We start from the raw sequence: 12,939 nt of genomic DNA, 5'->3' as shown, positions 1-12,939 counted from the left end.
AGAAGCCATATTAACTTTTTGGCTAATTAACAAATGAGAAACATGAAACACCATAAACAAACAGGTCAATTAGTTAAATTTGTAACAAAACGATAAACTTAATGACTTAATTGTGAAAATACAAAACACAATGTCAAAATGGAAATTTTATGTAAACTTAATACTATTTTATTATGCAATTTGTCATTAATTAAATCATTAAACTTATAAAAGTTTATATAAATTTGAAATAAAAATTTAAATCCAAATGTATTAGTTTATGTTTCAATGTCTAGCCCCAAAGATTTTTTTAAGATTATTCAGCCAAATAAACATATGATCAAATTAGATTTTCTTATATCGTAACAGATATACATGTTAATATAATATGAATGCGTGATCCACATTGGCCAACAATGTCTATGGTCACACCTATACCCTAATTTAACCTTTCACACACATTTCCATAATTTCTTCTCATAATAAAGTCATAACAAGAAGTAACATTAATCTCCAAAGCAATGGGGTCTGGTTTTTCCACCGCCGACGAGGACGGATCTGATCCGGCGAAGAATAGTAGAAAACGATCGCCGGGTCTTGGAGAGTTACCGGAGAACTGTTTGGCTATGGTTCTGTCATACTTAGACCCACCTGATATCTGTAACCTGGCCAGAACCAATCGGGCTTTTTATCATGCATCGTCTGCTGATTTTATATGGGAATCCAAGTTGCCTGAAAACTACCGGATTCTCGCCAGGAAACTGGTGTTGTACGATGGGAGTCTTGCATGTTTTGGGAAGAAAGACATTTATGCGGGTTTGTGTTCTCCCGTTCGCTTCTCCAGTGGTACAAAGGTAGGAACTCTCTCTCTCTCTCTCATACACACGAAACGCCATTAATGGAGGTAGGGTGATGCAGGAAGTGTGGATAGAGAAAAAAAGCGGAGGAATGTGCATGTTGGTTTCCTGGAAGGGGATGAAGATAACAGGCATCGATGATCGCAGATACTGGAGCCACATTCCCACGCTCCAATCAAGGTTTCATTTAATTTTCTCGTTTAGTTTCATTTTTTTCTTTTTTAAGGAGAATAACCATTGAAACCCCGAGACAAAAGTATATAATTTGAAAAATTAAGTGTTTGTTATTTAACAATCCACGTATCAGTCATAAGTATGTGAAATGTAAGAGCTAAAATTAATAGTGATTCAAATTGTGATATCAATATCTGACAGCTACTTCCGAGTGTATCAATCTCGAAATTAATCTTCGTAACATCCACAATGAATATATTATTAAATTACTTAAATAAAATAAATACTCCTGGTAGAAATAGAATACATAATCAAACTGCAACTGGTGTATTTCATAATATCACATTAATTGCTTCAATGACAGTGATATGGATTTTCTTAGTTTTATTTAATATGGCTTGGTTGTCCTTGTCCATATATATATATATATATATATATATATATATATATATATATATATATATATATATATATATATATATATATATATATATATATATATATATATATATATATATATATATATATATATATATATATATATATATATATATATATATATATATATATATATATATATATATATATATATATATATATATATATATATATATATATATATATATATGGTTAGGTTATTATATTTTTGATAAGTATTGTGTGCATGTATGGTTGATTGTGGATCGATCATTTTAGTTATTTTAAGTAATAATTAATGAATATTATTAAATTAAGGATAACACAAAAATTTTATCTAAATTCATTATAATGGTATTTTAGTCGTCTGAGACAAATTTAAAAAATGAAAATTCAAGATTTGGGGGATAATTAGAGGTGGCAATCGTGTCGGGTCGTGTCGGGTTCGTGTCGTGTTGAAACACTAAACGGGTTGAAAGTGCATGACCTTAACCCGACCCATTTAATTAGCGTGTCGTGTCGTGTCAACCCGTTTATTTTTGTGTCGAGTTCGTGTCGGGTTTCGGGTTAGGGCTATATATTGAAATATGTAGTGTCATGTGAGGTTAAAAGATTGAACATATTGAAAGAGTAGGAGTTGAGTAGGCGGAAAGGAAAAAATAATAATTTGGAGGCAGAATAGATGAAGTCATAGCAAGTTTAGATGACAAAATTAAAAAAGTGGGAGTTAGGGAGGCGGATAACAAGGTCATGAGGATGTGAGAGTGGTGAAAGAGACTGGGTAGTTTGGGAGAGAATGGAAAAACTGAAATGAAGTCTTGATCTAGACGGTTAAGTCATTTCAACATTACAAAGCAATTCAATTCGAAGGTTTTATTTTGCTTATGGTTTTGATTTTGGATCTTTCTGGATTATTTAAATAATTCAAAAAACATGCATATAAATAAACATGTCATTTTCGAGTCATATTCGAGTTGAAATTCTCAGCCCTAACCTTACCCATTTAATTTTCGTGTCATGTCGTGTTAACCCTTTTATTTAAACGGGTTGAAAAATCTTACACAAACCCGTTTATTTCGTGTCGGGTTTCGTGTCGTGTCACTTTTTGCCACCTCTAGGGATAATTAATGTTCTTTATTTAAAAAAATCTGATTTTTTTTTAAATTAATTCAATTTCAAATGTAATTTGTTAGCATAAACCGATTTTATTCTATCAGAATATTATTTTGTTAGAATGATATTATGTGATTATGTAAGAATAGTATTCTATTAGAATATTATTAAAGAATCATTTTTTGGAACCCTAATTAAATAATAACAAAATTCTTATATTTATTCATATACATCTGAACTTAAACACAAATTAATAAATATTCTTATAGAATAAAAGCCTAATATATTTTAATATAATTACACATATTTTAACAGAATGTCATAAAAAATTAATAAAATTCTTACAAAATTGCTTTCTTAAATATACAATTATTGAACAAATACATTTGATCTTCTTCAAATTTTCAAATAATTGATTTGATTGTAATTATTCTTACGAAAATATGATATATTATCGTAATAATGTAATTCTTCAACCCATTCTTCCAGTCATTCCTATCACAAATAAAACAAAAACTAAAAATGGTTAAAAACATGTTACTTGCAATTCCTAGCACCTTATATATTCTGGAAGAATACGTAGAATATGATAGAATACATTCTAACAGAATCCATTGCATACCATTATTTTCTTATTCCAATAAAATAATAAACAACACACATATGCAAAATTCGTTGCAATTTGCAAGCAAAAACGTTTTTTCCAAAACTCAATCAAACAATATCGAATCATGTAGGAACAAGAAATGAAAAATCTATATAATCTAATTTCATACCAACAATAAAAGAGCGTGAAATGGGATTGAAGAAACCGAATGCAATTTCAAACTTAATCCAAATCAACTAGCATCAACCACTTGTTATGAAAAGGGCATCCAACTCAATCTGAATTAAGTTATATAGTTATGAAAAGAATAAGGAACAAAGCGAAGTAAAAAAAATTAAAGATTATTAAATATTTTTTCATTGAGGCATTTCATCGAACACATGGAGGCCACGACAGAATGTTATTATTTGTAAACGAAAATTCCAAACCAATAACGATTTTGGAAAGCTTCGATGTCTAAATTAATGTAAAAAATGATAGAATTGAGTTTATAACAATATCATCTAGGTAAAGAAAAAAACAGATGTTAGTTTGTTACCCCAAATTAAGAATAAGATTCATGATTCCATTGGTTGCTGACAAAATTTCAATAGCCCATTACAAATATTCACCATTAAACTCTAGCTTGAGATTCGTTGAATGAACATGGGAGTGATTTTTGCGGTAGTAGGTATCTTGTGTATTACCAATTAACTCATCAAGACCAAACTTCAATCTATATATCCCCCAAATCACTTTTGAACTGATCTGAGAAAGGGGTAGGTTCGATAGATGCAGAGACTTGCGTCGATAGTGATGATATCAACGAAGAGGAGACAATGGAAAACGGTGTCAACGATGGTTGTTGTTGGCGATGATGGAAGTATGGAACGAAGGTTTTAAAAACCTGACTGTGGTCGGCGATTTCAAGACCTTTTGTGGTGATGGTGATGAAAACGATGGTTTTGTAGAGTTTAACTGATATCTTTATTTTAGGGGATATTACTTGAATTATTTCTTTTACCATAATTAGATGTGTTAAGATTACCAAAATATCTTTTTTATATTTATTTATTATTTAATTTTTGCTAATTCCTGATTGGTACGTTCAGGAACACAGTAATTGTTAGAAACATAAAACATATATATATATATATATATATATATATATATATATATATATATATATATATATATATATATATATATATATATATATATATATATATATATATATATATATATATATATATATTATGCATGAAAAGTTAGGTGGCATTGCCATATAAAGGTCTCATCAATACATCTTACTAATTAACTAGTTATTTTATGACCTAACTAGCTCGTCAACCTTTTTGTAAGGACAGGACGATGTAAAAATAATACTAATAAATTGTTTTATTTGAACGTTGTATATCAATCTGTTTACTAATAATATCGTGGATGTGATAGAATTTAAATATTAAACCTTTTATGTGGAATTCCACACATACACCATTCAGCTCTCGTTACGGAGATATTTGTAAGACGATGTATAAATTGTTAGTATAATAAATGATTTGAATCTATAAGATTAATGCTAAAACATTTAAATGTTTACAAAATTCTAACCATTTTACGTTTAATCTGACGTTTTATAAAAGCCTTTGTCCCAAATTGTTTCCCATTCATCATAACATATTTAGAATATTTATATGTGACATTGTTACATATATTAAAACAAAAGTCATTAATAGTAAAGTTTTAGGTTTTTAAACTTTTGCCACTAAAGTTCTTAACTTCTTATTTTAAATTGTGGCCACAATGTATAATTCTAGAGTAATACATTTTAGCCATAAAATTTTGTTTTAATTAAACTTTAGCCATAAAATTTCTTTAGACTTTAATCACAATTTTTTTTGGTATATTTGATCCCTAAACTTCTATGTGTCTGCACTTTTTACACTTTACTTTTTCAAATGCCACTTTCCACCATCTAGTTTGTAAAATATCACTTTTACCCCTTTAAATTTGAACACAAACATTTTTCATCTCTTTACATTTTGTATCTTGGCATGTTTGCAGGTTTCATATGTTTGGTCCCTACGTAGAAAATAAATTACAAGAACGGTCCTCGTAATTTACATAATAGATCCTTGTGCATAATTATATGTACATGATGATATATATATTTAAAAAACTACATAATGCCCCTTCATAATAAAAAGTTTACAAAAGTGAGCTTTGCTCCATACATAGAAAATGAATTACGAAAATGATATGTGTGAGGTTTTTTTTTCAAAAGCGGTCCCTGTAATTTTTTAAGAAATTTTTTGTTTGCGTCCCCTGTGAAGCGGGGTGGGGGAGTTTTATAGTTCTCATTAATCTCAAAGGTATTTATAGAATACAGTGTATACTCTTTTCCTAATTTTATTACTAAAATATGAAAACTATATCAAACATAAATACAAAACTATGATAATATTGAATACTAATATAACACTATCTAATACACCCTTTAGTTAGAGTTGGAGCAGAAAGAATGCCCATAAGTAAAATAGAATTTTTTATTTTATTTTTAAGATTGCAGTGGCTTAAAATCTTTACCCTTGAAGTTGTACTTACTTCATACGTAGAAAAAAGACTTGGAAAAAACAATGTTCTGAAGATAGCCACTTTGGTCTTTTGATGTGTAGTGATATTGAATTTAGCATGAACATAACCTAAAGACATGGAGATAGAGAGAGAGAGAGAGAGAGAGAGAGAGAGAGAGAGAGAGAGAGAGAGAGAGAGAGAGAGAGAGAGAGAGAGAGAGAGAGAAGAGAGAAAGGGAGGGTGAATGAGGGAGTGAGAGTGAGCGAGAAAGAGAAAGAGAAAGATGTTGTGTACGGGGGAAACCATTTAGGAAGTAGTTGTTGGAGAAGCTAAAAAATCACACGAGGGATTAGAAGCAATTCTTCAACTTTAAGAATTGGTAGGGTGTAAGAGAGAAAGTAAGGAAGAGTTGTAATCGACAAACGATAGCGATAAAATGTGACAGATGAGCATTGTTGAATGTAAATTAGAGAGAAAATGATTAGAGAGATGTAATTTTCTGGATGGAAGAGATATTATGAGAGAGTTAGATGGAATGTGTAAAAAATTGGGGTGTTCAAAACCGGATATCTGAAATTTTGGATATATGAAAGTTACGGATATTGGATATGGAATCAGATATCTGTAAATATTAAAGTTTAAAAAAAATATTTTTATTTTCTCTTTATTTAGACATTATACACCATAAATCAAGATTGTTTATCAATTTTATTTGACTAGTTAACCTATTAGGTGAAAAATACTAAGTAACCCTAAAAAAATGTTTTGAAATAATAATTATTTAAAATATAAAAATCAAAAGCAAAATGAAAATATATAAATAAAGTCACTAAACTACATCCAAGCCCCCTAACTTTCCTGAAAATTTAGAAAATGATTATCTATATCTTAACCCAAAGAGAGCGGAATAGTAGATCTGTAAATGTGTGCAAACATTTTCTCCGGTCTGAGGTGGCGACGTAGATTTGAGAAAGGGGGCGACTGTCTAAAACCACTGCCCGTCGTCTGCTAGAAACGAGCCGGGAGGATGAAAGTTTTCAGATATGGAAAATTAAATTTTTAGAGTTTTTGTTTGAAGATCGGATAATTTTGTTCATGATGGCGGAGGTGGTGTCCGACGACGGTGTTTCCATATTTGATTAAGTGGAAGAGGGTATAAGGTGTTAGATAAGGAGTGAGTAGGTAGGTAGGGGTGGGTTGTTTCTTTTTGTCTTTTTTTTTAATTAGAAAAATGATAAAATAATTTTAAAAAATGGAAAAAGAGAAATACCAAAGACAAATCCTGTCATTATAAAAAGTTTAAAAATTTTTGGACCAAACTTGCAATAAAATTATCATCTTAGACCACTAATGCAACTTCAAAACATTTTAGAACAAAGTCTCAATTTTTGACATACGAACCAAATTTACAATTTTGTCTTTTTTGAAATATAAATTATAAAATATATTTTTTAATGAAATAAGAAATTTTCCTTCGAAATATGTAAGATATTTAAAATATTTTTGTGTCACTCGTAAATGATTCAAACGTATTAGATTAGAATAATGACTATTATGTTGATACCACTAAAAAATATGAAAATTATATCAAACATAAATACAAAAATTAAGATAATATAAAATACTAATATAATATTATTTAATAATTCCAAAGTCATACCCACACTCAACACCTTACATTTCGTCCAAGACATATGAAACTACCTTAATATAAAATATATTTTACTGATTAAAATTATTGTTCATCTTTCTTTATCAATTTTCTGTTGCTTCATACAATACATGTATTCATAAATCCAAAAACAAAATGTAAACTCTTTTACAAATTATTAACAATGTTTTATAATGAAAGTGTAGATTCTACAGCATTGCATATCTCAAACAAATGTGGTGGCTAGAAGTAGAAGGAGACGTGGAGTTTGAGTTTCCACCAGGGAGTTATAGCCTTTTCTTCAGTCTCCAACTCGGAAAACCATGCAAAGGGAAAAACCGACAATGCTCATCAATCACTCCGCAAGTCTATGGTTGGAACATCAAGCCTGTTAGGTTCCAATTTTCAGTATCCAACGGTCAGCATGTAACATCAGAACAATTTCTAAATGAGCAAGGAAAATGGTTACGTTATCATGTTGGGGATTTTGTGATTGAGGACTTGTGTAACCCCACAAAAATTAAGTTTTCAATGACACAAATTGATTGTACTCATCAGAAAGGTGGTTTAGCGTTAGACTCATTATTCATTTGTCGTAATCAGCTTGCAAGTGGACGATGACAAGTTGGATGTGTAACAACATTGTTTCATAAATTTAGGATGAAAAGGTTGTGTTTTTTTTGTAATAGCATCAATATATCAAAAAAATAAAGGAGTTCTCAAATCATATATGACTTTTACTTATGTTATAACTTAAAAATCTCCGATGGAACCTTTTTTTAGTGTAATTGCCGTGAAACTCATGTATTAAATGAGTTATTTAAAAAAAGTTAAATATAAATGTTAAAATATTTAAAAACTTTGAATTTATAAGAAAATAAGAAAAATAATGAAAATGTTTTTTATCTTTTAAATTTAAATAAATAATTTTAATAATGAACAGAAGCTAATGAGCTTTAATCTTAATAATTTTGAAATTAAAAACTAGTTTATTAATAAAATTAATATTTATTTATTACTACATTTATTGCAATTATTACATTAAAATATTATGTGAAATTTAATAAAATAGACATTTGGCAAATTGAATGAGAGTATGACAAGTAGCAAAAAAAAATCATTTATTTATTAGAATGGATTACTATTTATTTGTTTTTTTAAATGATCACTTAAAACCATTGGAACACACTAACTTTTTTGCTTTTTTATTTTTACCACTCAATATATATTGAGTTGTCAATATAGTATCATAACTTATACATTTAACCCCTTCCATTTTAAACATATTTCATTTTATAACTAATTTATAATATTTTCAATGTTTTTATTGTGTTTTTATAACTAAAACATAATAATTTTTCATATTTTAGATATATAAATAAAGAATTAATATACTTGTATTATATATTTTCATATTAACATATGATTTTTGTTTAAAAATTGATTAATTAAATTAGATGTTCTATAAGACAATTTAGGTAGATGAGAGTAAATTAGTTAAGTTTATATAAATAAAAAAAACTATTAAAATAAGTTTAATCATTAGAGAAATCATTTATTTACAGATCAAAATTAATAGATAATAAGGTGACAATAACTTTAAATTATAACATGGGTTAATCATTAAAGATGTTCTAATAACTGTTGTAATATTTATGAGGGTAAAAAGATTAATTTATACGTAGACCGCATTTTATGGGTTCTAACAATTATTTTGCTACACATGTTATTTGTACGATGATTGAAATATTTAGATTTATTTATTTATTTTTTTTTTGTATTATCACAAAGACAATGACCAGTTTATAATAAAACTCTAATTAAGAATGTACTAATTCATTATTTTATAAAAGAATTATGTTGTTCACATTAACGTAATTGCCAAAGTCATGATTTTTATACATAAACTCAAATTATCTTTTATCACAATTATGTTAAATCTCATAATAAAATATCACTACAATATCATTCACATACGGCAGACTTTGTCAATACTCTGTGTAACATCCATAAAATTCAATTCAGTTTAAAACTTTTTCAAGCATTCAAAAACCTTTAATTATTACAAAATGTTTTTAAAATAGTTTCATATCAGAGTATCCCAGAAATCAAGATCAAAAAAAATGTGAGGAGGTGCACGATCATGCATTCACCTTCCCGCGATAATCTGAATTACCTAAAACAAAATCCAAAATTGTAAGCCTGAAGCTTAGTGAGTTCCCCGAAAATACCCGCACAACAAATAATGCACATATAATAACAACATATTATGGGCCCAATTAACCATCGGGTTGGAATGCCCCATGCCCTCAACCATCGGGTTGGAATGCCAACATACTATGGGTCCAATCATCCTTGGGATGGTATACCATCTGCCCACAACCATCGGTTTGGAATGCCTACATACTATGAGTCTAATCATCCTCGAGATAGAATACTCTTGGCCCACAACCATCGGGTTGGAATGCTCTGGTCTATTGGCTCTCGCACAAAGCAGATAAGCCTCAACCATCAATCAATCATGTGCACATACATCAGATAATCACATAACAGTCTGCAGACAGACAAACCGATCTACATATCACCAAGCATAGTAACATCCTATCTACCAGGATACCGATCTAACTAATCATAACCACATAGAACATCCTATCTACCAGGATACCGATCTAATAGATCACACTAACAAGAAAGCAGGATAACAATCCAAAAGGGTCGGCTTTAGTGCCTTCGACCCTTAAGTATAGTGATGAAAACCCACCTCACAATGTCGATCGAAACTGAAATATCAAACTCTCGAAACACGGCTCCAAACATCAACACCTACAACCACCATTGTTCCAATTTCACAAATTCCCAAATTACCAAAATGTCCTCTGAAGTCAACCTGGTCTACCCTTGGTCAAAGTCAAAGTCAACGGTCAATAGTCCATGTTAACCCAACTCGTCGAGTACAGCCATTAACTCATCGAGTTCCTTCCAAATTCAGAAATACCTGTTAAAACCTGATTCAACTCGTCGAGTCCATGCAACGTCTAGAAGATCGGAAAAACCCTAACCAACTCGTCGAATCACCTCATAACTCGTCGAGTTCATGCAGAATCCTGAAATCAGGAAAACCCTTTTTAACTCGTCGAGTTCCTTCAGCCATTTCTCATTCAGATGTTTTTAAGCTACCCCAAAGCTCCAAATTGTAGATCTAGCCTCCTTGGGCATAGTTACCACGTAAAGTTGCAAACTTTACGTGCATGCAAGGCCTTAAATGTCAAAACCAAGCTAAGGAAGTGGTTTAAGTCAAAGAGAAGGGCCAAAGCTTGATAAATTCGATAACTGTATGACTATGAGGGCTTAAAGAAGTCCAGATCTGAAGTTACAACTTTAGATCATGCTCAATACCAGAAATGACCACAAATATGCTAGAAATGGCCTTAAACCCTTGAATGAGGAGATCTAACACTAGAATGACCAAGGTAACAACTTGTTACCTTCAAATGGAAGCCAAGACGAAGTAGGCACTGGATCTACAAGCTTCTCCTTGATACAAGCTCTTGAGTCTTCAAGTTTCTTTCACTAAAACCACCTTCTAAGCTTTTACACACACAAAATGAGGAGTAATACACGATTAGGGTTTTCTGGGGTTAAGGGGGGCGATAAAAGAGGCAGAGGGTGGCTAATGAGCCTTTAAATAGGGTGCAAAACCCTGGAAATTAAGGTTTCATATTCCAACTCTAACTCGTCGAGTTGGGTCCTCCAACTCGTCGAGTAGGTCCCAAAGTTCACGCGGTCGGATCCTTTTCTACACGACGAGTTGGGGAAGCTAACTCGTCGAGTAGGTCTAAAAAGTTGAACATAAAGCTTTAAAATTTATACCTAGGAATCGGAATGTTACACTTTGCTAATCCATATGTGATTCACAATAGGGACAAAAGTATCTATTTCTAATCTAATCAGATAAATTTTAATTTTCACAAACTATTAAACCAAATTTTAAGCATCCAAAATGCGACATATGTGTCACAGATTGAGAATAAAAAGTGATGAATGCTTTAGCAACGTACAATATAGTGGCGGATTAACGATGAACATGATTGTTGTGACGGTTTAGCTACGGATGTATAGTAGGTATAAAGATCTACCGACAAATTTGCCACTGATGAACAAATTATAGAATTACATAAAATCCTAATTTTTTTTGTCAAAATAAAAATCTAATTATAGAAAACAAAACAAACTCAGTTTTGGTATCTACACAATAATAAACATAAATATAAAATTATATATATATATATATATATATATATATATATATATATATATATATATATATATATATATATATATAAACACAAAACTACTACCATGAGTCGGATGTGATCAATTTTCCGTAGAGATATTGAATAGTTACATGTAAACAATTCGCGTCCGATAAAATAATCATGAAACCTTGACCAATATACTTTGCGATTCATACCTCATACCGTTTGTTGACCACATTTCATGAACTCGGTTAAGGCCAAATGTGTTGGTTTCCGCAGTGCCTTGCAATGATTTTATAGAATAGCACTCGTATTTTCTTGGGGATGGGCCTCATGCTATTCACATTCTCTTCAAGGTATATGTTCAAACTCTTATGTTCTATTCCACAGATTTCTTAGTATTTTTTATGTTTTCTCCGAAGACGCTCTTCCATTTCTTTTAGATAGTGAACAACCGATAAAACAAAACAACCAGCAAAATACTAACAAATATATCAAAGTAGATGAGACATCGTCATTTTGTAACAGAGTTCCTTTTTCTGACACTTTTGTTAATCTTTAATAGAATTTCACCTTTCCAAAATTAAAGAAATGGTTATGCTATCTGATTGTGTTTAGTATTCACACTAAAAGTCAAGAGAACTACACAACATTTAGAGACGAAACATAAACTAAAAGTTGTATTGTAACTTACAAGAGACGGTTCATAATCATGATTTAGATTTAGATTGTTTGTATTCACACTAAAAGTCAGATAAGATTCTCTTAACATAATGAAAATGCAACATTTGACTTTATACAAAATTTGGTTATTCTTCTTATACGTAACTACTATTTAACTAATAAATTTGAAGAAACCATATATATACCATCATATACTAGAACAAGTGTTAATTATAAACAACGGGATAAATATAAAAAGATAACTATTTTCGGAAAAAAGTGAATTGTGATGTGACACATTATTAAATTAACGTTGAACATATTAATTCGACATTTTTATTCACAATATAAAAGAAGAGGATAATTTTTTTTTAAAAAAGGACATGATTGAAGTTAGAATAAAGAGGACAGATGTCTCAAATATTATAGAATCGAAAACGATGGTAAACATTACTACCAACATGTGAAAACGATTAATCTATTGTTTTATTATCAATATTTTTTTTTTGTCTGTGTTGTTACAAAAAAAACTATTAGTGGGTTTTTATATTACAGTATCTGATATTATATCATAACAAATAACAAATATGATTATTAACTCGTAACAAGAAAGTGCTACATGCAATGACTTCATAGTTTTAACTGAAACAATGTACAGAATTGTATTTA

The 12,939-nt window shown here is 30.0% G+C and overlaps 1 protein-coding gene across 1 annotated transcript; it reads left to right on the top strand.

Moving 5' to 3' along the window:
* The first annotated feature begins 292 nt into the window (after positions 1-292).
* Positions 293-8,085, top strand: LOC111903221 (F-box protein PP2-A11). Its single transcript, XM_023898996.3, has 3 exons — positions 293-833; positions 898-1,016; positions 7,558-8,085. Exons 1-3 carry the CDS (start codon positions 501-503, stop codon positions 7,970-7,972), a joined length of 867 nt encoding a protein of 288 aa, XP_023754764.1. The 5' UTR covers positions 293-500; the 3' UTR covers positions 7,973-8,085.
* The last annotated feature ends 4,854 nt before the right edge of the window (positions 8,086-12,939 follow it).

This window comes from Lactuca sativa, chromosome 2, assembly GCF_002870075.4.
Source record: "Lactuca sativa cultivar Salinas chromosome 2, Lsat_Salinas_v11, whole genome shotgun sequence".
NCBI classification, from domain to species: Eukaryota; Viridiplantae; Streptophyta; class Magnoliopsida; order Asterales; family Asteraceae; genus Lactuca; species Lactuca sativa.
The sequence above is the reverse complement of the archived record's forward strand: the minus strand, read 5'-3'. Positions and strand labels throughout refer to the sequence as shown.

Excerpts from the sequence above, each read along its gene's own strand:
- LOC111903221 (XM_023898996.3), top strand. The coding sequence starts at position 501 with ATGGGGTCTGGTTTTTCCACCGCCGACGAGGACGGATCTGATCCGGCG. Across the intron at positions 834-897 it reads GCTTCTCCAGTGGTACAAAG|GAAGTGTGGATAGAGAAAAA; the intron begins GTAGGAACTCTC and ends AGGGTGATGCAG. Across the intron at positions 1,017-7,557 it reads ATTCCCACGCTCCAATCAAG|ATTCTACAGCATTGCATATC; the intron begins GTTTCATTTAAT and ends ATGAAAGTGTAG.